At 33.0% G+C, this 14,787-nt stretch overlaps 6 protein-coding genes across 6 annotated transcripts; 4 read left to right on the plus strand and 2 right to left on the minus strand.

The window, feature by feature from the left end:
* Nucleotides 1-25: 25 nt before the first annotated feature.
* cubi_00866 (uncharacterized protein) lies at nucleotides 26-1,501 on the minus strand (the record flags this gene model as incomplete). The annotated part of the gene is made up of 1 exon (XM_029017879.1): nucleotides 26-1,501. The coding sequence occupies one exon, from the start codon at nucleotides 1,499-1,501 to the stop codon at nucleotides 26-28; it is 1,476 nt and encodes a 491-aa protein (XP_028874258.1).
* Nucleotides 1,502-2,012: 511 nt separating this feature from the next.
* On the plus strand, nucleotides 2,013-3,491 carry cubi_00867 (uncharacterized protein; the record flags this gene model as incomplete). Its single annotated transcript, XM_029017880.1, has 1 exon — nucleotides 2,013-3,491. One exon carries the CDS (start codon nucleotides 2,013-2,015, stop codon nucleotides 3,489-3,491), a length of 1,479 nt encoding a protein of 492 aa, XP_028874259.1.
* Nucleotides 3,492-3,984: 493 nt separating this feature from the next.
* cubi_00868 (uncharacterized protein) lies at nucleotides 3,985-5,628 on the minus strand (the record flags this gene model as incomplete). The annotated part of the gene is made up of 1 exon (XM_029017881.1): nucleotides 3,985-5,628. One exon carries the CDS (start codon nucleotides 5,626-5,628, stop codon nucleotides 3,985-3,987), a length of 1,644 nt encoding a protein of 547 aa, XP_028874260.1.
* Nucleotides 5,629-6,485: 857 nt separating this feature from the next.
* cubi_00869 (uncharacterized protein) lies at nucleotides 6,486-7,838 on the plus strand (the record flags this gene model as incomplete). Its single annotated transcript, XM_029017882.1, has 1 exon — nucleotides 6,486-7,838. One exon carries the CDS (start codon nucleotides 6,486-6,488, stop codon nucleotides 7,836-7,838), a length of 1,353 nt encoding a protein of 450 aa, XP_028874261.1.
* A 368-nt stretch (nucleotides 7,839-8,206) lies between these two features.
* cubi_00870 (uncharacterized protein) lies at nucleotides 8,207-10,285 on the plus strand (the record flags this gene model as incomplete). The annotated part of the gene is made up of 1 exon (XM_029017883.1): nucleotides 8,207-10,285. The coding sequence occupies one exon, from the start codon at nucleotides 8,207-8,209 to the stop codon at nucleotides 10,283-10,285; it is 2,079 nt and encodes a 692-aa protein (XP_028874262.1).
* Nucleotides 10,286-10,883: 598 nt separating this feature from the next.
* On the plus strand, nucleotides 10,884-14,408 carry cubi_00871 (uncharacterized protein; the record flags this gene model as incomplete). The annotated part of the gene is made up of 1 exon (XM_029017884.1): nucleotides 10,884-14,408. One exon carries the CDS (start codon nucleotides 10,884-10,886, stop codon nucleotides 14,406-14,408), a length of 3,525 nt encoding a protein of 1,174 aa, XP_028874263.1.
* Nucleotides 14,409-14,787: the final 379 nt, after the last annotated feature.

The following is a 14,787-nucleotide window of genomic DNA, read 5'->3' on the forward strand; positions in this document are numbered from 1 at the left end:
TTCGGTCTCACTTTAATTATTATAATCACTTAATTAGAGAGGTCTTTCTGTTAATTGAGAAAAAGTAGGAGGAATTGTGGGAGTTCCAGCGTTTGGTGTACATCAACAAGAAAATAGAAAGAATGAGAATGAAAGAATTAATGATGATTGCAATTATAGTTGGGAATAAGAAGTTGCCTTTATAGTTTCTCTGTATATGTGAATCCCAAATATTATAGATCAAGGTAAACAATCCAGCAATAGTGGATGAAACTCCTTGGATTGAGTTTAGGTGAGTATAACCAAATGCAGAGGTAAAAAGACTAAAAGAACAACCAATAAAATAGGAGTAACAAAAAATACAAATAACAATTCCGATTAAGTGTGATAAGAAGCAATATGGAATGAAATTAGCAAAGAGGACCAGAATTAATAAGGATGATGCAACAAACAAGACCAGGAACATGTAAATTCCAAGAAGATCTACAAAGATACCCACTAAGATAGCTGCAATAAAAGTAGTTCCAAGTAGAAGACCAAATATATTGATAATAGACTCAGAGTATTCCAAGTTTCCTCCTGTCTGATTAAGTAAAATTGGTTTCATATTGACAGTGAAGTAAAGCCTTACAAACCACATTAAAGAGTATATAATAGTAAATAATACAGTTGGAGCAGAAAAGAGTTGTTCTTTAAGAGTTAGAGTCCACTGGTAAGGGATATCTTCTTTACATCTGTTTACCTCAACAATCATTTGGGTATTAACTAAAGAAAGACGTTCCTCATAATCAAGTCCGGTAAGAGAGTTCATTATCTGAGACCTAGAATTGGAAACTCTTGTGCAATAATCGACAGTCAAGGTTACAAAAGGTTGGGGAGGTATAATAAAGTGGAATGCTATCATCCACAAGATAGAAAGGAAGCAATTGATAATAATGACAAATTGTGTGGGATTAATTCCGAAATAAGATAAATCCAGACCTTTAGAAGAAATGTACCTAACAATATTGACCATAATTTGCATATAAGCAAAACTCATACCAACGGATCCTCCCACCATAGCCACAACAAGGTGTTTTTTTGAGTCATAAAAAACAGAAATTGAAGTTTTTGCTAAAGTTAAAAGCTGGGTAGAAATTCCCCATAAACATATTCCAAGGTATGGAAAGTAAAACCAAGTTTTGTCCAAAAAAAAGCAAAAAATCCAACCCATGATGTGAAAGGCTGTCGAAAGAATTGCAGTATTTCTGTTGTTAAATGTTTCAACAAAATAGGCACCCAAAACCCCTGATAAAAGAAGTGAGGATGTCCCAAGAGAACATAAACTATTCATTGTAGTTAGTTTTAAGTCAGGATCTAGCCAATAATATGCATCGTTGTTCATCAATAGCTCCTTTACGGCTGAAGGTAATAAATAAGGTGCTCCCACTATTGGTGCTGATATAACATAAAAAAACAACAAAGTGGTACTGGAAAATCCAGATTTGGTCTGGTTCTCGCAAGTAAATGGTTTTTCCATCATATTTGTGTGTTTAACTTTAACTCCTTTTTATTAATCCTTTTGCAAATTTTTATTTTTCATTTTTTTTCCATAGTGGATACCGTGGCGCCTAAACGATAACGCAGCCAATACTTGCATTAATAGATTCAGATCTAAATTGATTAATTTTTTAAAATGTATTCAAAAGTACTGAATAAATTAGACTTGTATTTTCGGTTCATGCTATTTCTTCTCTACAACAACTATTATTTCCCTTCTTAAACTAATTTTTTCTCTGATTAAATCTCCTTTTTCCTTAACTAATTTAATATCTTTCGAATTAAAATAAAAATACGCACATGGCGGTTTGGCGGTGGCGCCTAATCCAGAGGTACCATTGTAGTAAGAGACGGTGGGAAATAAAAAAGAAATGTGTACCAAAAGATAACGAAAATATCAAAGAATGAAAAGATAGAAAAAGATAGTTAGAAGAGTTTGATATTTGAAATTTTTTAATTACTTTTTATTATTATTTATTTAAATAGACAACAAAATGGCAAATTCAGAGTTGGATAAACGCAGAGTTTCTGGACGAAGAGCAAGTCTCGAGAGTGGAAGAGTTGATTCTTTGGAAAAGAGTTCCAATGAGTCAAATCCAGGAGTATTTAAAGAAATGTTCGGAACTAGGGAGAATCCTACAGTCATTCCATTTAATTCCATAATTAAAAACCCAAAGATTTACTTCCCAGTAATCGCAATTACAGCAACTTTAACTGGTGGTCACATTCTTAATCCAGATGCATCAAGAGAGCTTTTCTTTAAAAGCGGTGCATTTTCTTTCGCTCCGGAGATGCTTGAGTCTGGAGAGGCTTTCTTTACAATTAACAATGTCATGTCCGTTGCAAATGGGTCAGTGTTCATTGGTCACATGATCGCTGGCTCTATAATTGATAGATTTGGACTACTTCCATGTGCACTTTTGGGTCACTTTCTGTCTGCTGTTGGTTATACCCTGATGTTTTTATTCCACTTCTCTTCTTATGCATATTACTTTGCCGGTGTATGCTTTGGTTTATCTCTATCATGTACTTTTGCATCCAGATCCAGATTTATGCAAATGTTCCCTAAGGTCAAAAACACTGTTGGAATGCTTCTCACAATTGGTATGGACTTTGCTCTGCTTCTTCCTCTTCTCCAGGATAGGCTTTCTGATTTTGTTGGAGGCCCCAGAGTTGTAATCATTGCCATGGTAATTATGCAATTAGCAATATTTATTCACCATGCATTTATTTTCCCATCTGGTAAACTCCCAGAGAGAATGTCTTATCAGAACCCCAATATTTCAAATGACCTTGAAGACGAGAGTACCGATCTTATTCAAAAGGATGCAGATGAGTCCCAACAAGATGGAATTCAAGGATATAGGGAACTTTCTTGCATGAGAAAAATCCTTTCATTACCTTTTGTTACTTTCTTCATGTATATGTTATTCTTTGCTCTTTCCAGAATCCATTACCAGCTATTTTTCAGAAGTACTTGTCAGATTAATATAAGCGACCAAATCAGTGCCAAGAAGGCAGCAGATATCGGAAATATCATCTATTCGCTTGCATCTTACTTGTCCCTTGCTTGGGGATACATTGTAGATCATAATGGGCTTATTATTACAATGCAATACCAGATTTCGTTACTTATTGGAGCTTACTTCTGTGCAGGATTCAAATCTGTTGGTAACATAATTCCCCAAATCTTATCCAGTGTATTTGCTGGTCTTTATACATGTTTTGCTAATTCCTTAACTTATAGTTTTGTGGCAGGAGTCTTTGGTTATGATAACTTTGGTGTTGTTCAAGGTTTGGCATCTCTTTCAGCATTTATTTCACTCATGTCAATTAATTGCTGGCAGAGCTTTTTGGAAAACACTTTAAGAAGAGATTACAATCTTGCTAACAAACTTGTTATGTATGTTGGAATTGCAATATTTGTTATCTTATTTGCCTTGAGAATGATTTATGTCAGAAAGAGCAAGTAATTTGTATAGACCTTTTATTCTTTGAACCTTTTTACCATATTTTTTTTCGCCTATTTTGTGGGAATTATCAGAATATTGACACAAGGTTCTTTTTCATCTACAGATACATTTTATAAGCTATGTTATCTCTAAAGATGTAAATCAGCTCATTTGTATCATTAGATTTTAACTCAAATCGTGTAATTATTTTTCTTTCAAATCCTAAAGAGATTATAAACTATTCATGGCTATATTAATTTATTCACTAAATAGACAAGTGGTTTACTGAAGAAATTTTTGCATTTAAATAACCAAATTTACACGAATTTATATACTTTCATTTAGGTTTTGTATAATCAACCCAATACAATCATCATGCATGCAGTAATGCATGCGTGCATGCATTACTATTCTTTTTCTTTTGTATAGGCAATGTACTTAATTTAGTTAGTATATTAAAAAGACTAAGTTTCTAAGAATAACCCTAATTACTGAAACTCTAAAATTATAGATTTTACTTTCTTCTTGAGGTTAAATTACATGATGGGACCCCCATAAATTGTTCGGCAGTATATCGTTTAAGTATTTTGCAGGCTTCTAGCAAGGCTTCTTTTTGATCAATAAATCTGCAAGGATATTTATCGACCTCTGGATGTAATCTTCTTGTCTTTTTGTTAACTCTCTTAACTCTGCAGGACTCCCACTGGTAGATATTTCTTATACTTGTTTTGAGTTTATTAAGTTTCATATTATAATACTTAATGAGCGACCTTGCATTATTTATATCATCAACCTTAGCATCATCACCATAAATCTTATCTTCTTCTGGTAAAAATGATGGTGCTTTGGCAGGAGCAGTAAGAGGGTCAAGAACTCTAAAATCTAATAGACTAATATCTTCATAAGGCCTTCTCTCGTATTTTTTACATGGGTCATTTTCCATCTGGATTTCTGGACTATTCATTGAAATTGCATTTCCAACATCAATAACTCTCATAGAAGTTGGGGTAACTGCAGCCAGTTCAAACATTGTATTCGCAGTCTTCCACTTTTCAGTACCAAAGTTTGGATCTATTGAGATCATAATGTTCCTGGTATGTAAATCACAGTGAACTTTATTACCATTCTGGAACATAAACATTGCAGCTGTATAGAAAGGGAGCCATATTCCTCTAAGCAACCTTCTATACCATCTACCCAACTGTGCCTTTTGTTCATGAAATTCCTTTCCAATTAATAAATCATGTAAAAGGTTTTCGTCTTTTAAGACAACTATAACCTTAATATAAGGAATGGCTTCAAGCTTTTCAATAAAAAGAATATCATTAAATAACTCATTTCCATTTTTATCATGGATAACATAATATTTTGGATGAAGGTCCACTCTGACCTCTGGAGTTTTGGAATTTGCTTTATAAATATAATTCATTTGAGAAATTCTCATAGCTCGTTCCAGTTCATTGTAAAGCCTCAAAGGACGTAAATTAAAGTAAGTATCGACTTTTGCCAAAACATGGAAGGATGTTATTGGTTGGATTTGATTACCTATAGAACAATCATATAGCCTTTGGGCCAGAACAGGATTTTTTGGATCTCCCTTTAAAACCAAATTACGTGGGAGAACTAGGCAATTCTCCATTATAGAATGCTGTAAACCTGAAGTAACAAAGAGTAATCCATAAACAAGAGCTGAATTAGCTCCTTCCAAATTTAACTTCCAGTTAACCAGAACAGTTTTCTCTGAAGTTCCTTCTATTGCTTTTCTGGTAGTATAGTTAATTTGGGGAACCGATACAATTTTATGGTTTTTGTCGCTCTCACATTTTAAAAAGAATGTTTTCTTTCTGTTTTCTCCCTTTAAAAGCTGTTGGCCATTGCAAAGTTCCACAACTCTACTTATACTATGTGCCTTCATCGGATTGATTCCTTTTAACTCCTCCACTGAGTTTACTACCGTCTCTCCCGCAGAGTTTGAGTCCTTCTTTGAGGAGTCAGACGAAACTTTTGAAGTACCTTGAGGTGTTAATCCAGATCTCTTCCTCAAGCTGCTTTTGTTTCCAGTTTTGGAGTCAGCAGCTTCAATTATTGTAAATCCACCAGTTAAATAAATCCATATTATTAGTAAAAAAACTGAATTGGATAGTTTAATAAAATTCATTTTAAGCCTATTAAATAGACTTAAATTTATTATTCAGCTTTCATATAAAATAGCACTATTAGATTTATTAATATATATTTCATGCAATTTAAAATTCAAATCTTGAAAACTTTTGAATAAATTCTGAGTAATAATTTCAATGTGTAATTTCAGAATTTTTCCTTCAAATTTTCTAATTAATTTTCGTTTTACAATAATTTTATTTAACTTTAACTTTCCTCTTCAAATTTGCGTGCATCAAAATGTTTTCTGGTAATGTGTGACTCACACCAATTTCTCTCGTTTTTAAGAAAAATAGTTACTTTTTTGTTTACACTACTTTTTATTTATCCATTTCTACTTGTGTTTCCCACCTCAAAATCGTCTTTATATTCTTTCCTGGAACATCAATTTAACTTGTTTTTCTTATTATTCATGAGATCTCCGTTTGCGCGCCTAAATTACTAGATCATGGCAAACAGGAATTGTGAAAAGAGAAAATTAATTTATAGGAATTCAAACTCTATCGTGTATTTCCTTGTCTAGTCCTAGCTTTAATTCCTTATAATTTCATTATTGCTATTTATTTACGAATTTGATATATCTGACTTTGTTGTAAATTTTTGCCTGATATTAAATTGATTATTTTCATGTTTAATATTCCCGCCGAAAATATTGACTACGATACACACTGCATGCACACCGGTATTGAGTTGCTAATTTTGTGAATAAATCATCAAAAAGGTTGGAAAAAGTAGACTGTAAGAAAATTGTCAAAGGAAAGAAAACAGAAGAACAATTGTAAAGGCGTGGATAAGAAGCCTATTATCCAATAGCATGAAAATGCTGACAATTTGCATGTATTAGAAATCTAAGAAATGAAAGAAATATTAAAGTTAAAAATTCTCTATTTGTTTTTGGTGTTTGTATTCTTTATAAAAACTACTGGAAATGAGTTTTCTGGTTTTCCTACTTTTGAAAGCTCAGAAAACTCTGTTGAATCTTCAGGTAACTTAGAAATGCTAAATTTTGGTCAGCAGCAGTCATTAGAGGATACAACTTTTGACACCCAAAGCCAAGTCCTCCCTGAGACTTTTGAAGATCCTCTAGAACCATCGACTATCGGAAGTGTAATTACCGAGAACAATCATTTAACTGGAAAAGAAACCAAATTTGGACCTTTACAATATAAAAATTACAGGTATGAAGAAACCTCATCTTCAGACCCCTCTTGGTCACCTAAAAAGGGAAAAAGATCTCAAGACCTATTTTCTATCCAAAAAATTTTGTCAAAGTATTCTCCAGAAGAAATTTCTTTGTTGAATCAGTACTTTATCTCATTCTCGCTACTTTTAAGAAAGGGATTAAAAAAGTTCATCTTTAAAAAGTACAGTCCTTCACATATCAGATCTACCTTTGCCAAGAGGTACGTTGAAAGGTTTGGAGGAAGCAAAACCAAGGCTCTACTTAAACTTAGAGAGTTTGAAAAGATGTTGAGTCTCAAACACTCTGCTGCAAGGAGACTGTTTAACAGTCAATTCCAACTTTTAGTATCAACCTTGAATTCTGCTGAATCTTTAATCCATCTTTCAGAAAAGTGGAGGCACCAACCAACTTATGTTAGTGAGCCAATTTTGGTGGTAAACAGAGCCTCTTATAAAAAACTAATGAGTCTACGTAAAAAATCAAAAAAAGTAAACATAGTTCTTGTTTCAGCCTCTCCTGAACTTATTCCTAAAAAATACCGAAAATCAGATCTAAATGAGTCATATCATGAACTTCCAAAACTTAGCAAAACTATTCATTCCTTCCAAGATTCTATTTCCTCTCAAAAAGCTGGTTCTCCTTCAGATCTTGGAAAGACTCACTGTAAATGGAACTCTTCTAAAAAGAAGAGAACTAAATCCATAAAAAAAAGACTTTTGTGTTTTTTTAAGTCCAAAAAACAATCATTCCTCCATATTCATTATTACGATATCTCAAACACTACAAAATTTAAGTATCTAATGCAAATTCTAGTTAGACATAAGCCAAATCCCTATACTCAGAATGCTCATCCTCTTATTATTATCCCAGCATTAATTGGGATACCTCAAATAGACAAATATGGGTCTATTCTGGGCCTTAATTCCATCACAGAAGTCACAAAAAAAAAGAAAAGGCCTGCAAAATCATCTGTTAGTAGAAAAAAGAAAAGGAGTAAGAAAAAAAAATCTATGCTCGGGAAATAGTAGAATTAGCTTCTTTGAGCCTTGAGTTTTTAATTTTTTATTTATATTATTTTTCAATTTTTTTTTTGTGTGCAAATCTTCTGAAATATTTTAACTAATCCCTTATTATATTATTTCAGTGTACATTTGTGTGAATTATATATTATTTCTTAGGAAATTAGATAAAGTGTGAAAAAACTAAGTATGTACCATGTTTTATTTCTTATACAAAGTTTAATGGCAAGATTAACTATCGATAACATTATTTAAATGTATGATGAGACAATCATAATTATAGAGAAAATAGATCGGTTTTCTACTAAATAAAATTGTATTCACATATGCAGACTTTTATTTAATAGTGTTTTTTCAGAAAGTGACACTTTTTTATGATTAAATCTAAATATTGGTATTGGATATTAATTTCGGTTTTCCTGATTACTCAGGTGGTTTTGGGTAAAGATGAAAAGTTTGATAGATTAGCAGTTTCCTATGTTACAGGAATAGATGAGACTTTTTATCCATTTATTCCTCAGTTATTCCTGATGATGGGGAGACAAAAAGTTATCACAAATTTCTTTAATTCTTTTGAAAACATTATTCAGAAGTTACCAGGCACAGCAAATTTATGGATGTTTGAAAATATTAAAGAGGAAGTAAATCAGTTGAGAGATTGGATGGAAGCAAAAACATTAAACTTAGGAGACAAATATAATATAGGGTTAATTGGTGAAAATAGGTTTGAAAGTTTTCAGGATTTTCAGAAAGATCTTGTCGAATATTATACAGAATTCGGGCTAGAAAAGGCTTTTAAGATTCATAACGAAATTGAGATAATAGGGAAAAAGATTATGAATTATCAATTTAGAAATGATACAAAGATATTAGATGAAGTTGAAAACAGGTGGAACCACCTACTGAATGGATTAGATTTGAGTAAAAACAATGGAAACAAGACAAGCTATGAATTGAGAAGAAAAATTAACCAAACAATAATGAATCACTTTGTAATAGTAGACACTCCTAAGAAAATGGAGTTTAATATGGATAGTTATAATTCGGATTTCTCAAACAAGTTTTGGGACGGACACTTAAATAATTATAAACTAGTAACTCTTTTTCATGAATATAGTATTCAACAGTTAAACATGATATACAAACAGAAATTGATCTGGCTGAGAATTCATTTGACAATAAAAATAATAGATTTAGACGGTTTCTTGAATAAGGTATATAAATTAGCAAGTAATACAATGGTACACTCAATTTCACTAACTTCTCTACAATATTTGTACCAGATTAAAGATAGAATTGACTTTTTTCTTTTAAATGAATCGTATCTGGACCAGCTCTTGGAAATATATGATAATTTATCAATAGCAATAAATAGGTGGATGAGAGAAACTTTAATTTTGGACGATCTGCAATACTTATATACTCACTTAATGATTGAGGGTTTGGATATTCGAACTTTAGCCACTAATTTATTTGACAGGATAAAACATTACGGAGAGATAGAGTTGATTGTAGACAAGAATATTTATAGGAAAAGGAGTAAAGTGGCTAGGAAGAAGAGTGGATTTTTGAGTTACTTTTCAACAGGGTATGACATTTCAAAGAAGCTGGAAAATAATATGTCATCTTTGAAAGACAAACATGAAGCAGAGGAAGTAGAAAAGTTGAAAGAAATTGAGAAAATTGTAAAAGAGGAATCGAAAGATAGTCAAGTATTTAAACATATGATTGAGTTGAGGGTAAATTCTGAACTTGAAGAAGAGGTTTTAAAAAATTATAACTTATATGAAGACCACATTGAATTTTATCTTTCTTTGGATAGGGTAGAGTCTAGGTATAGAAAATTTGTGAGACAGTCAACTGTATTTCTGAGTGAACTCGAAAGTACAAGCATGGATTGTCAGACTTTGTATTTTTCAGCATCTCAGGCTGGAAACATGATTTACGAGATTGTAGCTAATGAAATTTTAAAAACTTCAAACCGTTCAGGAAAAGTTAATATGAACTCAAGTAAGAATATGAAAAGTCTGATTAAAGATTTAGAGTCAGTTAAGGAATCAATAGATACTATCAAGGAGACTGAAGAGGATAGTGATGCTACCGATATTCTTGGTGAATCAATTTCTGATGAAGATTTTATATACGTTCCAGGAACTGTCGGAAATTTTAAGAAGTCTCAGAGCACTAGTGGTTATTTGATAATTAGGATTTCAGTGATTGTTGGTCTACTAGTACTAGCAATAATATTGTACATTTATAAAGAAAAAATCTTGGTGAAAAAGGTTAACTCAGAGGAAAATAAAATCTACGAAAGGTATTGTTCAAGAGTATCTTTGGATGAGGTTGAGTTCAATTCTTCGTTAAGTAGTGAAAATAAAAAAAAGATGAAGAGAAATAAATATTATAAGGTTGATAGCAAATCTGGAAATATTATTTTAAAACAACAAAAATAAAAATTTTTATTTTTTTAAGAATGTTCAGAATATAGACTAATTTTTTGCCACATTCAATTCTTATATAATTATAGTATAATTTAACTTTTACCTTTCTGGCGATTTAAAATCGCTCATTAGTAGTTGATTGCCCTTTAATCTGATCAGTTTTTTTCAGCCAATCTGCTCGAAAGTTGATTATTGATTTTTCAGTCATTTTTTTGAACCAATTTAAAATTTGCATACCGGGGTTTGCATGCATTCAAGTGGGAATATAAGTCATGCAAATAGTCATCATAGGAGGCGGGCTATAATGAAATTTAAAGTGTAATAAATAATGTAAATGAAGATATGAGAAATGTGATTTTGTAACGAAAATGTTTATATAGATCTCTTTAATTCAAGTTTCTAATTAGAGAAAATAAAGGAGAGAGAGGTATGGGAAAACTAAGACTTATTAGGAAAAGATTAATTTTATAATTTTTCTCCTATAGATGTTATGCATGTAAGAGGCGCTTAAGGACAAGGCGTAGTGAGGGGTGTAGGAATTAGTACATGCAATTTAAAACAAAAAAAGTAATTTGTTGACAGAACATGAAGAGGTGAATTATAAAAAAGGATGGATGTAATAGAAGCAGGAGATGTTGTGGAAAAACCATCCCCGGATGTATTCCGGTCAAGCAGACAATTTTTGGACTCCGAAGTAAAGTTAATCGAACAGATAAAACACAATTTTTTGGACACAGTAGGTTGCATGGAATTCCGAAAGTTTAGCAGAAAACATCAGGGGGTATTTAGAGACGTAGCAAGGCTTTGGACTCTGGTTTTGTTGGTACTATGTGGATTTTTCTCAAATCTACTATTTTTTTCTTCATGCCCAAATTTAGGATATATAGCAACACATGGTTTATTTTATAAGGGTTATAATTTAATAATATTGTGTGTTGAAGTTGGAATGATAGTAATTACCTCATTTTGGCTGTTAATAACTCAGTTCCAGACAGGAGTGGTTTATTCTTTTAGACTAAGCGTTTTATATACAGCCATTACTTTTCTACTATTTATCTTGAGGACAACGGTTTCAGATCCAGAAGGTTCAATATTTTTGCAAAAATGTGATCATGTTTTGAGTAATGGGGAGTTAGTAGTTTACAACGTAATTCCATTCGTATATATTTCGTTGCAGTTTTGCATTTCACTGGTATCATTTTTTTATTCAAAGTTAAGACCACTAATAGCTGTTTATTATTTTAAACATCCCTGGTTTCTCAAGTCTTGGAAATTTGTAAACATTGAACCAGTAGAGTTAAAACTACTTTCTTTTGGGAAGAAATTTGATGGTAGCAAAAACATGAGTCCCAAGGATACGAGCTCTAAGTATTGCGAAGGAAATGAGTCTGAAGAGAAGTTGAAATCTGAGAGTATAAATGATTATTCAAGCGATACAAAGATGTTTTGGAAGAGGGATTCTGATAACCAAAATGTCAGGTTAGCTTCGGGTTACTTCATTGAGATAAAGAGGTTTAGTGTTAGAAAGCTTTTCAAAAAGTTAAATCCAATAAGGCTGGATTTGCTTTTAACTTTTAGGACGAGAAAGGACAGAGCAAGGAGACCGAATTCATTAAAAAACCAGGGATGTAGCATAACTAGCTGGTACTTGGGAGAGATTAATGAAGACGGTAGGCCTCACGGTTTTGGAAGATGGAGAGAGGATGATTATTATGGCGAAATTTTGGTCGGGTTTTGGAAGAACGGACATCCAATTGGCCCATTTAAGACAAGAGAGTGTAGATCAGGTAGTGGTTTTATCTGTTTGAAGTTGGGATTTTGTCGAACAGAGGCAAATTTAAATTCTAATTTATATGGATACGCAGATATTGAGTGTAGTGTTTCTGGCCAGTTCTTTAGAGGATTTCCCTTATGCCATATTTATCCAGCTCCATCATTAGGGATTAATAGGAGTGGGTCAATATTTGCAAGACTTGGAGCTAAGGGAAAAGCAGCATTGGATGATACCACTCAAAAAGGTAAGAAAATGGTTGGAGCAGTGTTTAATAGTACCTGGATTAAGGGAATGAAGAAAAAAGACAAAGAAAAAGAAACATCGCAAGAAGAGAATAACTTAAATTGTAAAAATATGGTTAATTTGAATGTGGCTAATATTGAAGAGAATAGTGAAAAAATTGAGTCAAATGATTTAAATAGTTTATCAATTGATATTCCATCAGGTAGTGAGCAGAATATCAAAGAAGAACAGACTAAATTGTCTGGAATGTTCAAGAGTGAGATTAACTTAGGTTTTCAAAAAAGAGGAGTTCACATGATTCGTAAAGTTAGGCAAAAGATGAGGAGAAATCAAAGCAAACAAGAGAAAGAACGAGATATATCTCTTCTTTGGGTTTTCCAAAATTTGTCGCCTCATATTCCGATGTTCACAATTCATCCTAAAAACGAAGTTACTATTTTGGTTGATGCAGAAAGAGGTTTGTATATAGCAGGATACTTTCCAGTTTCAGAGGTATTACGTTACACAAAACAAACTGGGGCAAGACTGGCTTTGAGTGACGAGTATCAAGACAATTTTTTAGAAAACAGTTTAAAAAGTACAATATTGAGCCCCAATGGTGCTGTTAGTGGGTTGATTCCATTTTCAAGTTCATTCTCAAGTTCCTCAATTGTTAGGGCTTCTCAGTATCCTTTAAATAGGTCTCAGGACAATAGGTATTTGGAATCGGTAGAAGTTAGAGTAGTAGATAGATATCGTCGTGATTCTATTTATTCAAAGGAGGAATTAGATGAAGAAATCCGAGACAATACTGTATACTATCCCGAGCTAGAAGTGAAGAATTGGATACATAGTGACGGTCTTCATGCAGCTGAAGTACTCATATTTATTCATGGTTACAATAACTCAATAATGGATGCTTTGAGACAAGTTGGGCAGATGATTGCGTTTGGGAACTTTCCCTCCTATATCAAACCTATGGTCTTTTCGTGGCCATCAGGAAACTCTTTCTTGCAGTACTTTAAAGCAAGAAAGAACGCGGAAAGTCCTCACACTCATGATTCGTTATACCAACTTATTTTGGGGTTAAAAAACAGAGGGATTAGACATATACACATAATGACCCATTCAATGGGGACCAGATTATTCATCCAGTCATTTCCCAAACTTTTATTGGAGAATTTGCTTGAAAGATGTGAACAACACGATCATAAGTCAGGCATTGATCCAGGTAATTATTTGGGTATCCGCCATTCTGAGACTCAGTTTGTTGATGGAATCAATCCAATAATTAACGAGAAAGTTCAAATAGTTTCCATGACATTTTTAAATCCTGATTACTATTTGGATGACTTTATTAATAAGGCTTTTCCGATGTTAAGACAATACTGTAACTTGATTACCATGTATGGAGACAGCCAAGATGGGGCCCTTAAGTGGAGTGAAATCATACAGGGAAGAAAGGCTTTGGGTTGTAACGTTTTTGGGTTGCATTACGGTTTGGCTGAGAGCTTTAGCAAGACCATGAAATCTCAAATAAATGATTTAGACCAGTATAGGGGGTCTGATGTGGAGCTCACTAATAAGCTCCAAAAGACGGTCTCTTCACCAAAAATTGCTGCTTATGGAGATGGAATAGACATTTCCTCCAACCAAAAAGTGGGTGGAGTAGGAACAGAACCTGGATTTGGGTCAAGTCAAGATGAAGAAAACCGTCAACAATCACAAAACACCTTAGAAAGGCCAAGATCAAGAAATGAAAATGCATTATCTCTAATTTACCCTTCGAAGGTGTTAATTAACAGCTTTAACGCATCTCATAGTCCTAAGCAATGTTCTCCCAGAGCCAGTAGTTCTGGAATTCTTGACACATCCAGTTTATATGCAAATAGGCATACTCCTGAACAAAGATTAAATTATTTGGATATGGATGTAATTGACCAGAGTTTTATTGAACAGAACGTCGGAACCATGCGTCATAACAACTGGAATTTAAACAGAGAAGTTATCGAGGATTTGAGAGAGCTAGTGGTGAGTAGGAAGAGGGCCTATCAGAGGTCTACCAGGTTGGATAAACGAGAAGGCAATGTCTGGGTTTACAGAATTGCCCCTTCTTGTGTAACCTCCATTTTCGATTAGTTTACTATATAATTATTTCTTCAAGAGATTATAGTGTATTCTGATCTCTGAATTATTCTATTGCCTACCCTAGCTCAACATAAAGAACAAAGTGTCTTCAGGAGCTCTTTTTCACATCTAAAAACAAAAAACTAATAATCAAACAAAATTACATTTTTATTTTGGCTTTCCAGAAGCTGGGATATCCCCTTACTTTGTCTCATTGCCTCATTGCCTCATTGCCTCCTCGTCTCCTTCCCTCCTGTAGCATTTTACAAAAAGAATACAAAACATTTTGTTGGGTTGAGCAAGAAAAAAGCCGAGCTAACCTTCACAAATCTCAGATGATATTTAACGTTTAATAGCAGTTTCCTACTTTCTGTATCCCTCCACTTTCTTA

Source organism: Cryptosporidium ubiquitum (assembly GCF_001865345.1).
Source record: "Cryptosporidium ubiquitum isolate 39726 chromosome Unknown contig_22, whole genome shotgun sequence".
Lineage (NCBI taxonomy): Eukaryota > Apicomplexa > Conoidasida > Eucoccidiorida > Cryptosporidiidae > Cryptosporidium > Cryptosporidium ubiquitum.